The 16,134-nt window shown below is 38.6% G+C and overlaps 1 protein-coding gene across 6 annotated transcripts in view; it reads left to right on the top strand.

The window, feature by feature from the left end:
• Positions 1-16,134, top strand: part of FOCAD (focadhesin) — a 302,741-nt gene that overhangs the window by 214,771 nt on the left and 71,836 nt on the right. For all 6 annotated transcript variants that reach the window (XM_005209890.5, XM_024995511.2, XM_024995512.2 and 3 more), the window contains 3 exon segments: positions 3,450-3,542; positions 10,393-10,481; positions 13,629-13,673. In XM_005209890.5, the coding sequence (XP_005209947.2) occupies positions 3,450-3,542; positions 10,393-10,481; positions 13,629-13,673 (227 nt within the window).

Below are 16,134 nucleotides of genomic sequence, written 5' to 3'. Positions count from 1 at the left end.
CATCATGTTTTCAGGGTACATCCATGTTGTAGCCTGCTTTAGTACTTTGTTCCTTTTTATGGCTGAATAACATTCCATTGTGGATATATCATTTTTTTGTTCATCCATTTATTCTTTCATGAACAAATTCATTTATGGGTTATTTCTGCCTTTCACCTCTTGTGAAAGTGCTGCTTTAGCATATATTACAGTATTTGTTTGAATATGTATTTTCAGTTCTTTTCAGTATATACCTAGGAGTGGGACTGTGTGTGAGTCTGTGTGTGCGCATGCTCAGCCGTGTCTGACTCTTTGCAACCCTGTGGACTGTAGCCCACCAGGCTCTTCTGTCCGTGAAATTTTCCAGGTAAGAATACTGAAGTGGGTTGCCATTTCCTTCTTCAGGGGATCTTCCCAACCCAAGGATTGAACCCATGTCTCGAGTCTCCTGCATTTGCAGCAGATTCAAGCCCAGGAGTGGCATTGCTGAGTCATAATTCTATGTCTAACTCTTTGAGGACCCACCAAACTGTTTTCCATAGCAGCTGAGCCATTTTCCATTCCCACCAGCACTTTCCTTTGTTTTTACATCTTCATCTTCAAGTTTTCACTCAGGCTTCACCTTCTGAATGAGATACACTGATCACCCTATTGGTCCTGTAATCAGCTTCTGTCCCCACTCTGGCCTTATTATCCTTCTTTCCCCCCTTTCTTCTATTTGCATATTTCCATAATGTGGTCTCTTCTTTTAGGCACATGCAGTAATGTTTCATTATACTTAGTACTACCTCTTATACACAGAAACTCTTACTCTTTCCTAAATCATAGAACCTGCTCACCTCAGCAGTCCATCAGACACCTGTCATTGCGTGGGTATGCAGAGTTAGTCTTAGAAAAAGTATATTGCACATGTTAATTAAAACTTAGTGCACAGTGCTTGAGAACCTTGCTTTATCATCTGTTGAATAACAGGGTTGAAACGTCATGATTTGGAACTTGTTTGTTGATTGGCTTTCCTTCAAAGGCTTCTCACAAGTATAGCAAATGATACATGATTTTCATACTTTAAAATGCTAATTATATTTGTCAGCCTAGAGACATTAACCTATATGGGAGGGTTATGTGTTGAATTGGAACGGGATCCTAAAATCTGTTTGTGTTAAAAATGGTCAAGAAAGTCTCTTGTGTCTGTAGCACAGCTGGAGAGTAAGGGCATGGCTGTATGCAAGCCGCTTCCCTAAGTCTCTCTTCTGTAAGGGAAAAAGTGAGAAAGTGCATTTTACAGGAGATTGGCCCCAGCTAACTCCACAGAACACAAAGACTAGGTATAATCTCAGGAAACCTGGGGAGTTCAGGCTGGTGTCTAGGCTCAAGCCTGACTGCCTCCCTGCACCTACCCTCAGATGTGGTCTGAGTAGCAGCAGGAGGAGTAGCTTTAACCTTCAGTTTATAACCTCCTTTTAAATAGGTTTCCTGGCATGAGCGTCTTTGTTCTTAGAAGCTTGACATTTGATTTGCTTATTTACTTTTGCATTTTTTTCATACTACTTTCTTTTCTTAACTCAAGAAGCAATTGAGATCATTGTCTTTCCAAAAACATTCAATGCTCTCTTTGCCAATTTGCCGAGACTTGAGCTTCCCAGATGGGTTCGATCCCCGGTCAGGAAGATCCCCTGAAGGAGGGCATGGCAACCCGCCCCACTGTTCTTGCCTGAAGAATCCCATGGACAGAGGAGCCTGTCAGTCTATGGTCCATAGGGTCGCAAAGAGTCAGACACGACTGAGCGACTTAGCACACAGCACGTGGATATTCTCAGTTGTGCAGTGATGTCCGTGGATTATTTGGCAGCAAAATTTTAAGATATTTTGAAGTTCTGAAGAGGTAAAAGTTTTAGTTGTGGTGTTGGTTTTCTTTCTGTGTAATCCAAATCTCAAAATAGAACTCAAAGATTGTTCATCTATTTTATGGAAAGAAAACAGAATTGATAGGAAAAAAGTTAAAGGGAAGTCCCCACATTTTGGAAACAGAGAGCAAGGTCAAGGGCTAATTAGTGCCTCCTCAGCTTCCTGAACAATGAGAGAGGAAGCAGGAATTGGTGGGTTCATTCTTTCAAGGAGTTTTGCTAATATGTTGACAAGTCTCCCCCTACTCTACTTGACAGAATGAGTACTTAACCAGAAAAGCAAGAAACCTGTCTTTATAATTTTTTTAAGTTTATTTCATGATCTGAATATCTCTTTCATACTGTTTGAGTATCTGATTTTTAAAAAAGAAGCAATGGGATGAGGGGTGTAGATTTCAGACAGAGCTGATCTCTTTGTTCCCACAGACGCTTCATAATCTATTTATGTCCATTTGTGACTCTCTCTGCCCATTTCTGAACCCTCTGCAGTCACTGATCGATTTATAATCCTCATATCCTTCCAGAGTCCCTTGCTTGTTGTAGGCCCACACTGAGACAGGGATGAAAGAAAATGCCAGAAGCCATGGAAACCAACCCGGTTCAGAGAGGCTGTTCTCTTCCCTATCACAGAGCACTTGAGAAAATTAATTCCTGTTGTATAGTAAAAATCTCCGTAAACACTGTAGTTATCATGATCCTGGGGCAATCATATAGAAATTTGTCCTTTTTGTGTGTTTGTTGTTATTGTTTGTCTGCGAGACACAGACTAAGTTTCCGTTGTTTGAGTTTAGATGAGATGAGTTACAGGAAACATGAAATGTGATGCACTGTGACTGTTTTTTTCTTGAGTGATCTTTCTTTAACAGAAGCAGACCTTGGCAAGATTTGTTGCAAGATAGCCGTATACTAATAGGTAGAAACAGAAATGACTATGAAAACCAGATGTTTTGTCTGGGCCTGTCTTCAGAAACAGGATTTCAGTGTTGGCATATATCATTTTTCTCTTGTTTACCCACACTGATTAAAGGGCATTTATCTAGTGGTGTGCACAATTGCTGTGTGCGGGACTCATTTGCATGCTCTTACCACGACAGTTTCTACACAACATGATATTTCTGTTGGCAATTTAAGGTTATTACTTCAGAAACTGTCATACTGGAAGTCCAGGATGTGAGCAATATTTATTTTTATTTAAAATTACTAGGGGGATTTGTTAGACAAAACCTAGTTTCCTGACATTGACAAGAGGCTTTCTAGAGTTTCTCCCTAATTTTCAAAGACATATTTGTATTACACATGCATCTTAACTTGTGGTCATTGTAGGATTTTATTTGCTTTAATTTAGAAAATTCCAGGCTTATTTTATTTTGTCTTTGCAGGACTCTAAACTCCTCTCCTTTGAAAATCTCCAAAAGATCTTATTTGCGGTTATGATCCTAGACAGATTTGGTTTGTTTTAGAATCTAAACCATTGAAATGAAGGGGAAGAAAGAGTTCCTGATACAGTTTTCATTTTATTCTGTTTTAATATTGTGCAGCCTGATTTCTGGTGCATTTTCCCCACAGGTTCATATCCAGCCTTCCGAGTGGCACCGGGCAATTTTCCTCCCCCAGGCCTGGCTCGCATATATGACTCGTGCTTATCATGCCATTTTACAGGTAATGAAATCATGGGATGGCTTGCTTTAAAGCTTATCTCTTTTTTAAGTTTTACTGCAAATATGTATTTAATGTAAAAGCACTTAGGAAAATAGCATTATCAAAAATGCAGCTGTTTTCTTCTTTCTGACTTATAGTAATGCAAATCTGTGGCATCTAGAAAAATGGTACAGATTAATCTATTTGCAGAGCAGGAATAGAGACACAGACTAAAGAATGGACATGTGGCTTCAGGCAGGGAATGGGAGGGTGGGACAAATTGGGAGATTAGGTTTGACATATATACCCTACCATGTGTGACATAGGTGGCTAGTGGAAAACTGTTTTATTGCACAGGGAGCTCAGCTGGGTGCTCTGTGATGACCAAGAGAAGTAGGATGATGGTAGGTTAGAGGGAGGCTCAAGAGGGATGGGAAATATATATACATATAGCTGATTCACTTCATTGTACAGCAGAAACAAACATGTTTTAAAGTGATTGCTGCTAAGTCACTTCAGTTGTGTCCAACTCTGTGCGACCCCATAGATGGCAGCCCACCAGGCTCCCCCATCCCTGGGATTCTCCAGGCAAGAACACTGGAGTGGGTTGCCATTTCCTTCTCCATTTAAATCCTTTAAAGTGATTATACTCCAATAAAAAATGCAATGGTTATTGTTGCTCATAAAAGAATGTGAAGCATACATATATAACTGTACTTGAATTTTAAATGTGATGCCCCCCCCACATGTGTGTTCCATCCAGAGTTCCTTCTTAAACGCTGCTCTCCTGTGTCCTGCTGCTTGGTGAATGTCTGTTATTGTGCCTGATGTGCCCCATGGCTGGCCCACAGTACCTCAACTTGAGTACATCCCAGACTGAGTTATCGTCTTGTACCTGCCCCCTCTCCATCTAGACTTGCTTATGTCTCCAGCTTTATGTCTTCACCCTTCCCCTGCATTTTCAACCTTGCTCAATTTCTTTGTTTTCCTAAACACAGCGTGTCTTCCCTAACCTCTTAATTTTTTAGTTCCCCAACCAGGGATTGAACCTAGGCCCCCTGCATTGGGAATGTAGGGTCTTAGCCACTGGACCACCAGGGAAGTATACCCTAACTGTTTGACTTTTACCTACACTGTTCTTCTATTGCAGAACTGCCACTTCCCTTTGCCTAGTTCTTCTATTGCAGAACTGCCACTTCCCTTTGCCTAGTTCTTCTATTGCAGAACTGCCACTTCCCTTTGCCTAGTCAAGGCTCTTTTGCAGCTTTTCCCTTTTTGTCAAATTCCAGGAGTAAGTTTCACTTTGTATGTATAGTCAGTCATGGTGGTTTAAGGGGCACATGTTGGAATGGCAAATTTCTACTTGTTCTTTGTAGTTTTATCTGGGTGCCTCTCCTCTCCCCCCAGGGTTGTCTGTCCCTCGCATATGTTTCCTTAGAACCCACGCTTCCCTTTAGAAGCCCTCATCACCTCAGTTATGTGTCCAGGGTCTCCCTCCAGTTGTCTTTCTTCCTTACGGTCAGAAGCTGTTTTCCTATCTGTTGTCTCTCCAGAACCTGACATATCTAAAACATAGTAGGTACTCACTAAATAAATGAATTATGCTTAATTTGACTTCTTTTATTCCAATAATATTGTAAGTTATAGTTTATGAATTTCAAAAATTAGAAATAATTTTAACCAGTTTGGGAATATATAAACATTTAACAATATGAGGAAAAAAAAAAAAACTACTAACTTAATCCTTTTTCCTAGCTTAAAATTCATTGTTAAGGATGATAGGAAAAAAAAAAATCTAAATTACTAAAGAAATTGATGGCCCCAAATAAGATTTTCATGAAGTCTTAAGAAATAAGGTGTTGTAGTTAAATATAACAGGTGCCCCCAACCTCCGGGATCTAATGCCTGATGATCTGAGGTGGAGCTGATGAAATCACAATAGAAATAAAGTACACAATAAATAGAATGTGCTTGAATCATCCCAAGACCACCTTCCTCCTACCTTCTGGTCCATGAAAAGATTGTTTTCCACGAAACTGGTCTCTAGTGCCCAATAGGTTGGGGACCACTGTCCTAAAGGATGGAGGTGGGGCCAGAGGAATGACTAAGCATCTCAGCACCCATGTTTGCATCTTAAAACCTTGCTACAACATATTCAGTCTTTGATGCTTTAATAGAGGATGTACTCCAATACAGGCACCTGGAAGCAGCAAGAATAACTCCTTCTCCTGCAGAATGTCCTGATAATTTTATTTAGCTCTTAGCATAAGGAAGGTCAAATAGGACAGGATTGTGGTATAACATGGGCATCCCTGGTAGCTCAGGCAGTAAAGTATCTTCTGCAATGCAGGAGACCCAGGTTCGATCCCTGGGTTGGGAAAATCCCCTGGAGAAGGGAATGGAAACCCACTCTAGTATTCTTACCTGGAGAATCCCATGGACAGGGGAGCCTGGCAAGCTACAGTCCATGGGGTCGCAAAGGGTTGTACCCAACTGAGCAGCTAAGCATACACTCATGGTATATAACATGCAGATGACAAGCAATTGATTTTTTAAAAAATACCCTATGGTTTCCTTTTCATAATAAGACCTTTATTAAATGACTAGTGTCTGCCCACCAACATGTAACATTTAGTATTTCAGTTCATCTTTACAGAAGCCCTTTGAAGTAGGTATTGTTAACCTCATGTAGAATGGGATTATAGATGGGAAAGCAGGGTTAGCAGGAAAGCAAAGCAAACAGCACACAACCCAACAGTCAGTAAATGAGAGAACTAGAACTTAACTTGGATTTGTCTGATTCCAGAGCCACAGCCTTTGCCACCATGTCATGCTTTTTCCCTAACACCATCATTGTGTGCCTCTGACTCTTTGCAACTCTATGGACTGTCGTCCGCCAGGCTCCTCTGTCCATGGGGTTTCCCAGGCAAGAATACTAGAGTGGGTTGCCATTTCCTTCTGCAGGGGAATCTTCCCTATTCACAGGTCAAACTCAAGTCTCCTGCTTTGGCAAGCTGATCCTTTGCCACCTAGCCACCTGGGCAGCCCTACACCATCATTAGTTGTTACAAATAATGCAAATTGGTTTAATATTTTCGAGATCAATTTATGAAAATCCAGCTGAGTATTTGTAATAATACAGGTCAATTATTCTGCCTTTTCTATTTTTGTTGGTGACAGTATGTATCTTTATATGTATTTATTTATCAATTAAAATCTCTTTCCTTTGGATTTCTAATAAGTCTAGTTCCATTGAGAATTGGTGATTAAGAGGTGAAACTCAAAGTAGGGGCTGTAAAAAAATTTTCAGTATTATTTTAAAAGTATAGCCATGCTCTATAGGCTATCAGTATTATTTGATATGCTGATGCATTTTAAGTGTTCAACAGGTTGGTTTTTTTTTTTTTTTTTTAATAAGCCCACACACTTAAATAGAATTTACAGGATCTTAGAAGAATTAGAGCGACTGCCAAACTCCTCATCTATATCAAGAATTTCCGTCCTGGAGGATAGCTCTTTGGTACAGGAGGCATAGTTACTTCCATCTGGTGCTAGACATGTTTTGTAGACTAGAGCATCATTTAGAGGAGCCATGTTTTATTCAATAAGCCTAGGAGACACTCTGAAAGGTACATTCTGCATTATTTCCTGGAGGTTGACTGTAATGTGAATAAGTTTGCAATTTGAACACTTCTAGTGGCTTTCGCTTGGGCATCAGCTTCTAGCCTCATCTAATTTTCCACAAGAACATGGGATTTTGAATTATAAGCATATCAAAGTGATTGACATGGGGAGGTATTTGAATTTCTTGCCATGAAGTTGAAAAATGCAGCTACAGTTTGACTGACAATTTTGAGTCCATTTTGGTAAGGTGCCGTCCAGTTGACTTGACCTTGCTCCTTTTGAGAGATGCTAAGGTTTCCAACCTTTGTGTAAAGGGTCCTTAGGGATTATGACTATGACCTCAGACAGGACAGAGGGGTTAAAAATAGGTTGACTGAAGATACTTGTTTCCTGCATTGGTCAGCTGGCCACATAATAATCTGAAGTCAAAACCAGTCAGGAATTGTGACTACTAGTAAATCACTCTTTGACCATTTGTAAAGGTTGTTTTCAGTGTGCAAGGTTAGAATTAGGCAAACTTGCTCACTGTAATCAGCAAGTTGTAGTTACACAGGCCGAGGGTGTTTTGTTTTTTTTTTAAGAAAGATGAATAGATAAATTAATAATTGAAATCTACAGGCCATCCAAAAATCTCAGTTCAAGGGATCATTTCAGCCTTTTCTCTCCCAACGAGTGTTCGCCCCACCTCACCCCTCTTCTTAACCATAGCTGTTAACCAGAAGCAGAGGAGACTGAGTTAAATGCCACTGGATCTCGTATCAGTAGGTGAAGAATTGGATGGCAAAGTGGGTCTGAATAAATAGCCTAACATTGACTGGGTGGAAGGAGTTAGAGACATTTCAGAAGAGAAGACTGAGAAGAACTGAAACTCTGAGAAAGGAAAAATGAAAAATGTACTTAGTCACAATAGAGTTGTACTGATTTATGGCTACAGGAGAGATCAGAAAAGTAGACCTTCTGAAGAGGCTGCACATATACCGGCCTTTTTGTGTTTTGTTTACTTCTGAATGATTTTTAACCTTTTAATTTCTTATCTTTTATGGAAAGCATTATGGAACGTAAATATTTTAGGAGGAAAGAGGAATGATTTAAGAAGCATAATAAACAGAGGTAGGCAATAGGCATGATTTTCTGTTTTGCTTACCCTCTTAGAAGGATACAATCAATATTAAATATTAATGTCTTCCCAGTTTGACCATCTCTGATACCTTGCTCCAAGAGACAGAGGGAGAATGAAAAGGTCAGAATTCTATCATTGGAAACACAGAGGCGGGGATGGACACTGACTGAAGTAAATAGAAACTATGAAGGACGTGAACAGAATGCCCACCAGATCTCAGTGTGCTGAACTGGTGAGCCCCAGGGCACTGTGTGCTGGAGGTTGTGCAAAATACAGCGCCTCCTTAGCTGGATAAATTGTCCTTGTCCTTGTCAATGAGCTTACAGGCTAGTAACAAGAGTGTATAAGAGAAATACAGGGACATGCAACTGTATAGTCTGGATATTACATTTTGGGGAACTTTTTACTCTTTGAGAGTATGCAGATTAAAACTATGAATTACTTCAAGAAGGTTTTATATACATATATATTCATGAGAGAATAGCTTATAAGAAGATAATAAGGGGGATTTGTTTTCTACAGCAGACCTGATAATGGTAGTAATTATTCCCAGTCACTATACTAAATAGACACTTTTTCACATTATTTAATGTGATACTGTAATACCATAAGTCAGGTGTTTGCTATATTTTACAAATGGAAACTGAAGCTTGGAGAGGTGAAGTGACTTGCCCAAATTTACACAGCACACAAATAGAAATGCCATTAGGTCAGGACATCATGATTTCAGAACCCACATCCTTAACCTAAAGCTGTATTGCTTCCTTCTCTAGAATATATAGAGAGATACGTTTTTCTTCTGTAGAGCACATCCTACAACTCTAAAATCAACAAGAAAAATCAACCAATAGAAAAATGAACAGAATAAGAAACCCGAATAGTCTTTAAACATTTGGAAAGATGCTTAATCTCAGTAAATAGTAAAATGAAAATTAAAACTGTAATGGCCCCCATTTTCACACTCCCCAAAATGGTAAAAATTTAAAAGCCTGACAATCCCAAATGCTGTCAAGGATGTGAGATAGCCAGAAATCGTTTACTGCTGCTAAGTCACTTCAGTCGTGTCCGACTCTCCGCAACCCCATAGACAGCAGCACACCAGGCTTCCCCATCCCCGGATTCTCCAGGCAAGAACACTGGAGTGGGTTGCCATTTCCTTCTCCAATGCATGAAAGTGAAAAGTGAAAGTGAAGTCGCTCAGTTGTGTCCGACTCTGTGCGACCCCATGGACTGCCGCCTACCAGGCTCCTCCGTCCATGGGATTTTCCAGGCAAGAGTACTGGAGTGGGGTGCCATCGTTTACCATTAGTGGGAACAAAAGCAACACAAACACTCCTGAAAACAGTTTAGTATTACTCTGTAATGCATACTAATAAGTTCTTGTTTGATTCAAGGTATATCAATAAACCAGAATTTTAACTACATTTAAATAATTTAACTGGTGATGCAGGAAAGGGGAAAGCATCTGATCAAAATAATTGAGTGTAAAAAAAATAAAACAGAAAATAAATATTTGAAAGTTTTGCCTTTAACAGGTTGATGATATTAACTATATATATATGTATATATATATATATATATTTTTTTTTTTTGGCCTGGTACTGGTTGAGAATTATGTCTGTAAGTTGAGTCAAGAAATAGAAAATGTAGTGTGCAGCTGTTTGATAATAATTTTTGTTACACCTTACCTAAATCTTAAGTATTATGTACTTCTTACTCATTTTCTAACCATTCTGTTGTAATGGTGGTAATCCAATCTCGGTATTGTGTCAGGTCAAATTAGCAGCTGCTGACACAGTCAGATTATTACTATATGGAGGATTTGTTGAATGGGACCTATGAACTTCAAATCTGCTTTTAATAGATATCCCAACATTTAATGCTCTGCACTAAATTTGCCAAATATACAACTGCTCCAGGATATACTTATTTGGTGAATGTGGAAATCCCTAGCAGTCATATAATTCTCTCTCCTTACACATCCTCTGTCATAATCTGCTATCTTATCAGGAACACCTAAGGCTACTTGGGAAAGGATCCATCTGTTACCTAAGTGTTTTCCAAAGAAATGTTAAGATCATTTTGGCCATAGAGTTTGCATGCTGATGGATGCTGTGCTTTTTGCAGGGAAGGATAGGAGAACTGGATTTGCAGTTAAAACATGGAAAAGAAGGACCTGAAGAGGTGCAGTACAAAAAAAACACAGCCTGGCTCTGGTAAGGGATGGCTTTCTGTGCTCATTATTTGTCATGGGAAATGAACTGTGAAGGAGAAGGGAACTACCTTTAAAGACTCAAATGTTGGAATTTTAACTTCTCTATGAGCCTAAGTGGGCAATGGCCAAAGATGTGATGGATGTATTTTCCATCTTCTCCCCAGATAAAAGAAGGAGAGCTTTATTCATGGGTTTTATATATTTTTATTGTTTTCTTAAGCAGTGCGGAAATGGTTTGTTTTTCCCTTTTTTCCCTATAATTGATTATTTTACACGCTTTTGAATAAAGGTTGAGTATTTTTCTCACTCATTTAGTGAAAGAATACCTTCTGCTGCCCTGCTCTTCCCTCCTCAACACATCTTCATTACTAGGCACAACTTTACCATGTTAAGACTGTAATTTCTTTGGCAGACATCCCCCAGTGAATTCCCACTATATTATCTAGAAATGTGTAAGTGCTGGCACATTAAAAGCAGTTTAAAGTGTTACATAGGTTGGGATGAATACCTTGTCAGATTAATGTTACAGCAGCCTAAATCTAAGTAAAGTGCCCAGAATCTAATAAATAACTTTGCTTGTAGCCACAGATTTCTTTAATATAAAAATCTGTTCAAAGGTTACTTGGGTTTCAGTTTTTAATTTACTAACAATTGGCATATGTAGAAAAGCAGAAGCTGTGTGTGTGTGTGTGTACTCGCATGTTTAAATAATTCTATTCTGTTATATTTCCCAGATTCATTTTAAAAATAGCCATGCAGTTTAAAACATTATGACATTGGATTTAAGATTAGAGATTAAGCATTTGGATTTTGCTTCCTATTTGCTATTTTCCTTTACACATAGTTTTAGTTTCATCTTCTGAAAATGATAATCTGGGGAGTGGTATGTTAGCTATACTATTCCAAATATACACGGTGACATATGGAATCAAGGATGTGAGAGAGAAATGGAAGTCAAGGATAACTCTAAGATTTTGACTGTGAATAAGTAAAAGTATGGCATTCTCATTTACTAAGATAGAGAAAACTACAGAAAAACAAATCTATCTAGAGTAGAAATTAGATTTGAGACATGCTAACTCTGAGATGCCTAATTAGACCTACAGTTTGGAGGTATCAAGTAGGTTGTTGACTATGAGTCTAGAGTTCAGGGTGAGTTCAGGGCTGGATGTATAAATTTTGGAATCATCAGCATATCGACTGCATTTAAAATCAAGATGCTGGATGAGGTCATCTAGGGAATGAGCAAAGACAGAGAAAAAGTCAGAGGACTGAGCCCTGGAGCACTTCAACATTTAGAAGGCAGATGAAGAGGGAGCCAATAAAGCAGATGGAACATTAGTGATCGGTACTGTAGGAGGAAAACCAAGAGAGAATGGAATCTGCAAAGTCACCTTAAAAGCTTAAGGAAGAAAGTGTTTCAAGAGAAGAGCAATCAGTTGTGTCAGATACTGCTCTGAGACTGTGAAAGATGGAGACTGAGAGTTGAGCATTAGATTGGCCTCTTGACAGTCATTGTTAACCAAGAAGGAGCTGTTTTGTAGGGACAAAAGCCAAATTATAGAAGGGTCTAGAGAGAACGGAAGGAGGTAAACTTGAGTCCTAAGTATAAACTGTTCTTTTAAGTGAGTTCTGAGGTGTGAGATGCAGTGAAATGGGGCAACAGCTGGAGGGCTTCTTTTCCTAAGATGGTAGATGTTATAGTGTGTTCAGGAGCTACGGGGAGTAAGGCAAGTGGAGAAGGAAGAATTGGTGATGTGGCAGAGAAGGGAGCGTCGGGAGGGGGAGGGATCTCGTGGAGGCTGTCGCCCTGTGTAGAAGTACAGGCAGGTCATCACGTGTAAATATTTCATGTTGACCAATAGAAGAATACACTGAACGCACTATACTCCATTTAGGAAGGCCAAGATTGGACAGTATGTTTTAGAGAAGTTTATTGTCAAATGGTTTTATAAAGTACGAGTTTAAGGATCATTTTGCAACTATCTGAAGAAGTTGGCTCTTAAGAATGACTCATTCTGAGAGTGCTGGATAGCTAAGATTTTATTTTAAATGCAACTACTTATAAATGCAAATATAATTTATATTTGCAAAACATTTATATAGTTATAAAAACTTTAAATTTATGAAACTCAAAGTGTATAGTGAAAATATTTATGATATCCTCTTCATAATATAAGTTTGTCAATGATTGTTTTTCACTTTATCTTAAGACTCTTATATGAAAAAAATCCTATGAATATTTGAATTGAACATACCTTACTTTTAAATCCATAAATGTAGTTTTTTTAGTTCAACTTTATAACCATGTTTTTTTTAAAATTGAGATATGATTGACATATAAAATTATATTAGTTTCATGTATATTGTAACCAACATTTAAAATTTTATTTTATATACATACATAGTGACAATGCTATTATGTATAATTTGAGAGTAATAAATTCTTGTCTTGATGAGCTCCTGTGTAGAAAAGAAAGACTGTCTTGTTCAGGCTTCTGTAACAAAAATATCATAGACCAGATGGCTTAAACAATAGAAATTCATTTCCCACAGTTATAGGAGCTGGGAAGCCCTAGATCAAGGTGACAGCCCACATGGTGCTGGTGAAGCCCTGCTTCCTAAGTTTGCTGATGGGCTGTCATCTCCTTGTAGCTTCACTTGGTGGAGAGCAGAGAGAAAGCAAGCCCTCTGGTCTGTCTTCTTAGAAGGACACTCGTCCCATTCATGAGGGCCCCACCCATTCTTATGATCTCCTAAAGGTCCCACCTCCAGATGCCATACACTCAAAGTTAAGATTTCAGTATGTCAGTTTGGAGCAGGAGACACAAACATTCAGTCCATAACAAAGAGTAATATAAAGGACACTTGTATACCCACCACTCAGTGTAAGAGTATATGGCAACATTGCCTATACATGAGTTACATTCACCTCCTTCCCTGTTTCTACTAAGTAATCTAAGGAATAAGAAGATGAAACTATCTTGAGGGTGAAGCCCTTTATTAAGTTCTTTCACCTTACACTAAAATTCTACATGGAAATTTTAAGATCTGGAGTCATTGCCAGAGATTCTTGTTAATTGATGAATAAGCAAAAAGATTGCTTTCTTTTATAAGATCTCAAACCTGTTTTCCAACTGTATTGCAGGGTTCGAGACATGTTGACTGATGAAATCACCAAAGCAGCTGCAAAGTAAGATCCATTTATTCTCTTACCAGAAATTTTCTATAAACATTTTTTCCCCTTACAGGTATGAATAATTTCTCTTTTTCAGGCAGTTCATAAGGATTTTAAAGGACTTTTTAGTTCTTTTATAAAAAATCAGTCGTCGTCCTTTCTCATATGCAGTTAATTCTTACTACATGTCTTTCTGTGAAAATACAGAGAAAACAGTACAGGCACATAACTTTTACATCAAAGATATGTCCATGTTGTACACTTTACAAAACGCTCTGTGCTATGGCTTAGATTTAAAGGATTGCAGTTTAGTACGGGGGAAGAAGTCTTTGCTAATGTGAGTTATGTCTGTTTTACAAATAGATTAAATCTCAAGTGTGAGCCAGTAAATAATTTAAGGCAGAGCCTTTTATTCTCCTGGTGCTATTGGACCAAGTGTATCTAAATATTGAATTTTTTAATACTAAAAACTAATGTGAAGACTCAGTTAAAAAGGCAGTTTCTATCATATCTTTATGATTCCTTTAACAAAAATAGCTTGAGCATTACTACCTTAAGGCTTTTTATTTATCTGAAGCCACCTCTCACTGAGAAAATTCTACCCTAGTGAACTTGCTTGAACAATCTCTTCAAGTCCCTTTGTTAGCATGCTGCCTAATTTTTCCTGGTAGTAAGTTACATGTCAGTTACATACACTTCTTTTCACTATTCTTCTTAGTTGCTGCCATTTCTGTTTGACTTCCTTTCTTCTTATTCACCAAATAATATAGATATACCTTTGACCTAGAGGATTTCATATGTACTGAAAGTCCATATTATCTAGAAATATTTAACTACAGTATAGTTGATCTCTCTCATTTCCCAGAACCTTCTGTAGCTAAATAGGCTTTGCCTAAAAAAAGATAAAACATAATCTACCTTAGAATTCACTTTCCACTGGCAGTTTCTTACACAGATAGTTTGCTGTAAAATCTGATCTCGGTACCTGATCACTATTCAGCCTCATGTCCTCTGAATAAAGGGAAAGAGAAGTGGTAATCCTCCCCTACCCTCAGTTCTGTGGGCAGCCCTGGGAAATACCTGCTGACGTATCTGTTGACAAAATGAAAACTAAAGTACAGAGAGGGTTCCATAGGAACTCATTTGTGTCTGCTTCTGTAGTTTGGTGAATTGCAGACACAGTGGGAGAGCTTTCAGCTTCTTATTGGAGGGGAAGAGGTGCTGGGATGGGGACCGCCTTTAACCTTTACCTTTCATAGTTTATTCTATTGAATAGTCTACTTAGTTCCTGTTAAAAACAACGCCCTGACGTTTGCAACAAAAGCTCAAATGCTGAAGAAACTAGCGTCTTTCTATTAAAACAAACTGTAATTTTGCCTCTGCAGTAGCTTTTGCAGATTCCATTCTAAAATTTTATTTCATCAAGACTTTAATCTTCAAATCTGCAAAGCATCATTTCATGACTAAGTGTGTTCACATTCCCAGTGATATTGAGTACCAATAATTTATGTTCTCATGGTGTTACCTTTTCATCAAACATTTCAAAGTATTTTATAGATCTTTTCTTATTAAAACCATCCTGACAATACTAGGGATTCACAAATGAGCAGGAGATAGTTAAGGTCCAGAGGCTGAGAAATTAATGATAGAGAGGAAGAAAAAAATCACTCTGCTGCCTTCTCTTTCCTTTTTCCCACTGGCTTCCTCCAAATATGTGAGGACCCCCTTATCACCTCCTGCCAGTTTAGTCTTCTGTTCCTTGGACTGTGGCCGCCTGTGGTGGTGGTGGTTGTCGTTTTAGTCACTAAGTCATGTCCAACTCTTTTGCATGGACTATAGCCCACCAGGCTCCTCTGTCCATGGGATTTCCCAGGCAAGAATACTTGAGCTGGATACGATTTCCTTCTGCAGGGGATTTTCCCAGCCCAGGAATTGAACCCATGTCTCCTGCATTGGCAGGCAGGCAGATTCTTTACCACTGAGCCACCAGGCTCCTTTGGGCCAATGTAGGGCTTATTTTGTTCTAAGGCGTAAATTAAATGTAGGAAGTAAAACACTAGTTACAGGATTAGACTGATGTAAGTTTATTTTTGTTGTTAATAATTAAATAGGTTTGAACCTAAGATAAAAATCCCCAAAGGAGTGGGTCACTTCACTAATATGTAATGTAATACTTTGTCCCTAAGAAAGCATCAGTGTAGCTCATCCTTCCTTGAGCTTCTTAATTAGGTTAATGGCATCCGTTTCAAAGGACAATTTAATTAAAATGTCAGTGGTGTTGCCTAGATAAATACTGTACTGATGCTGACATGTTATTATGCAAATTAGTCACCGCTACTTGACTGGTTGGGGATAGTTACGGTGATCAACAAGGTGAAGCGTTTTTGCTGAACAAATTCTAGAGTTTCACCTGGCTAGCTCCTCCTTGAATATGTCTCATGAGTATGTATGGAGTGTCTTCTCTCTGTAAGTCACT

The sequence above is a fragment of the Bos taurus genome, chromosome 8 (assembly GCF_002263795.3).
Source record: "Bos taurus isolate L1 Dominette 01449 registration number 42190680 breed Hereford chromosome 8, ARS-UCD2.0, whole genome shotgun sequence".
In the NCBI taxonomy this organism is placed as follows: domain Eukaryota; kingdom Metazoa; phylum Chordata; class Mammalia; order Artiodactyla; family Bovidae; genus Bos; species Bos taurus.
The sequence above is the reverse complement of the archived record's forward strand: the minus strand, read 5'-3'. Positions and strand labels throughout refer to the sequence as shown.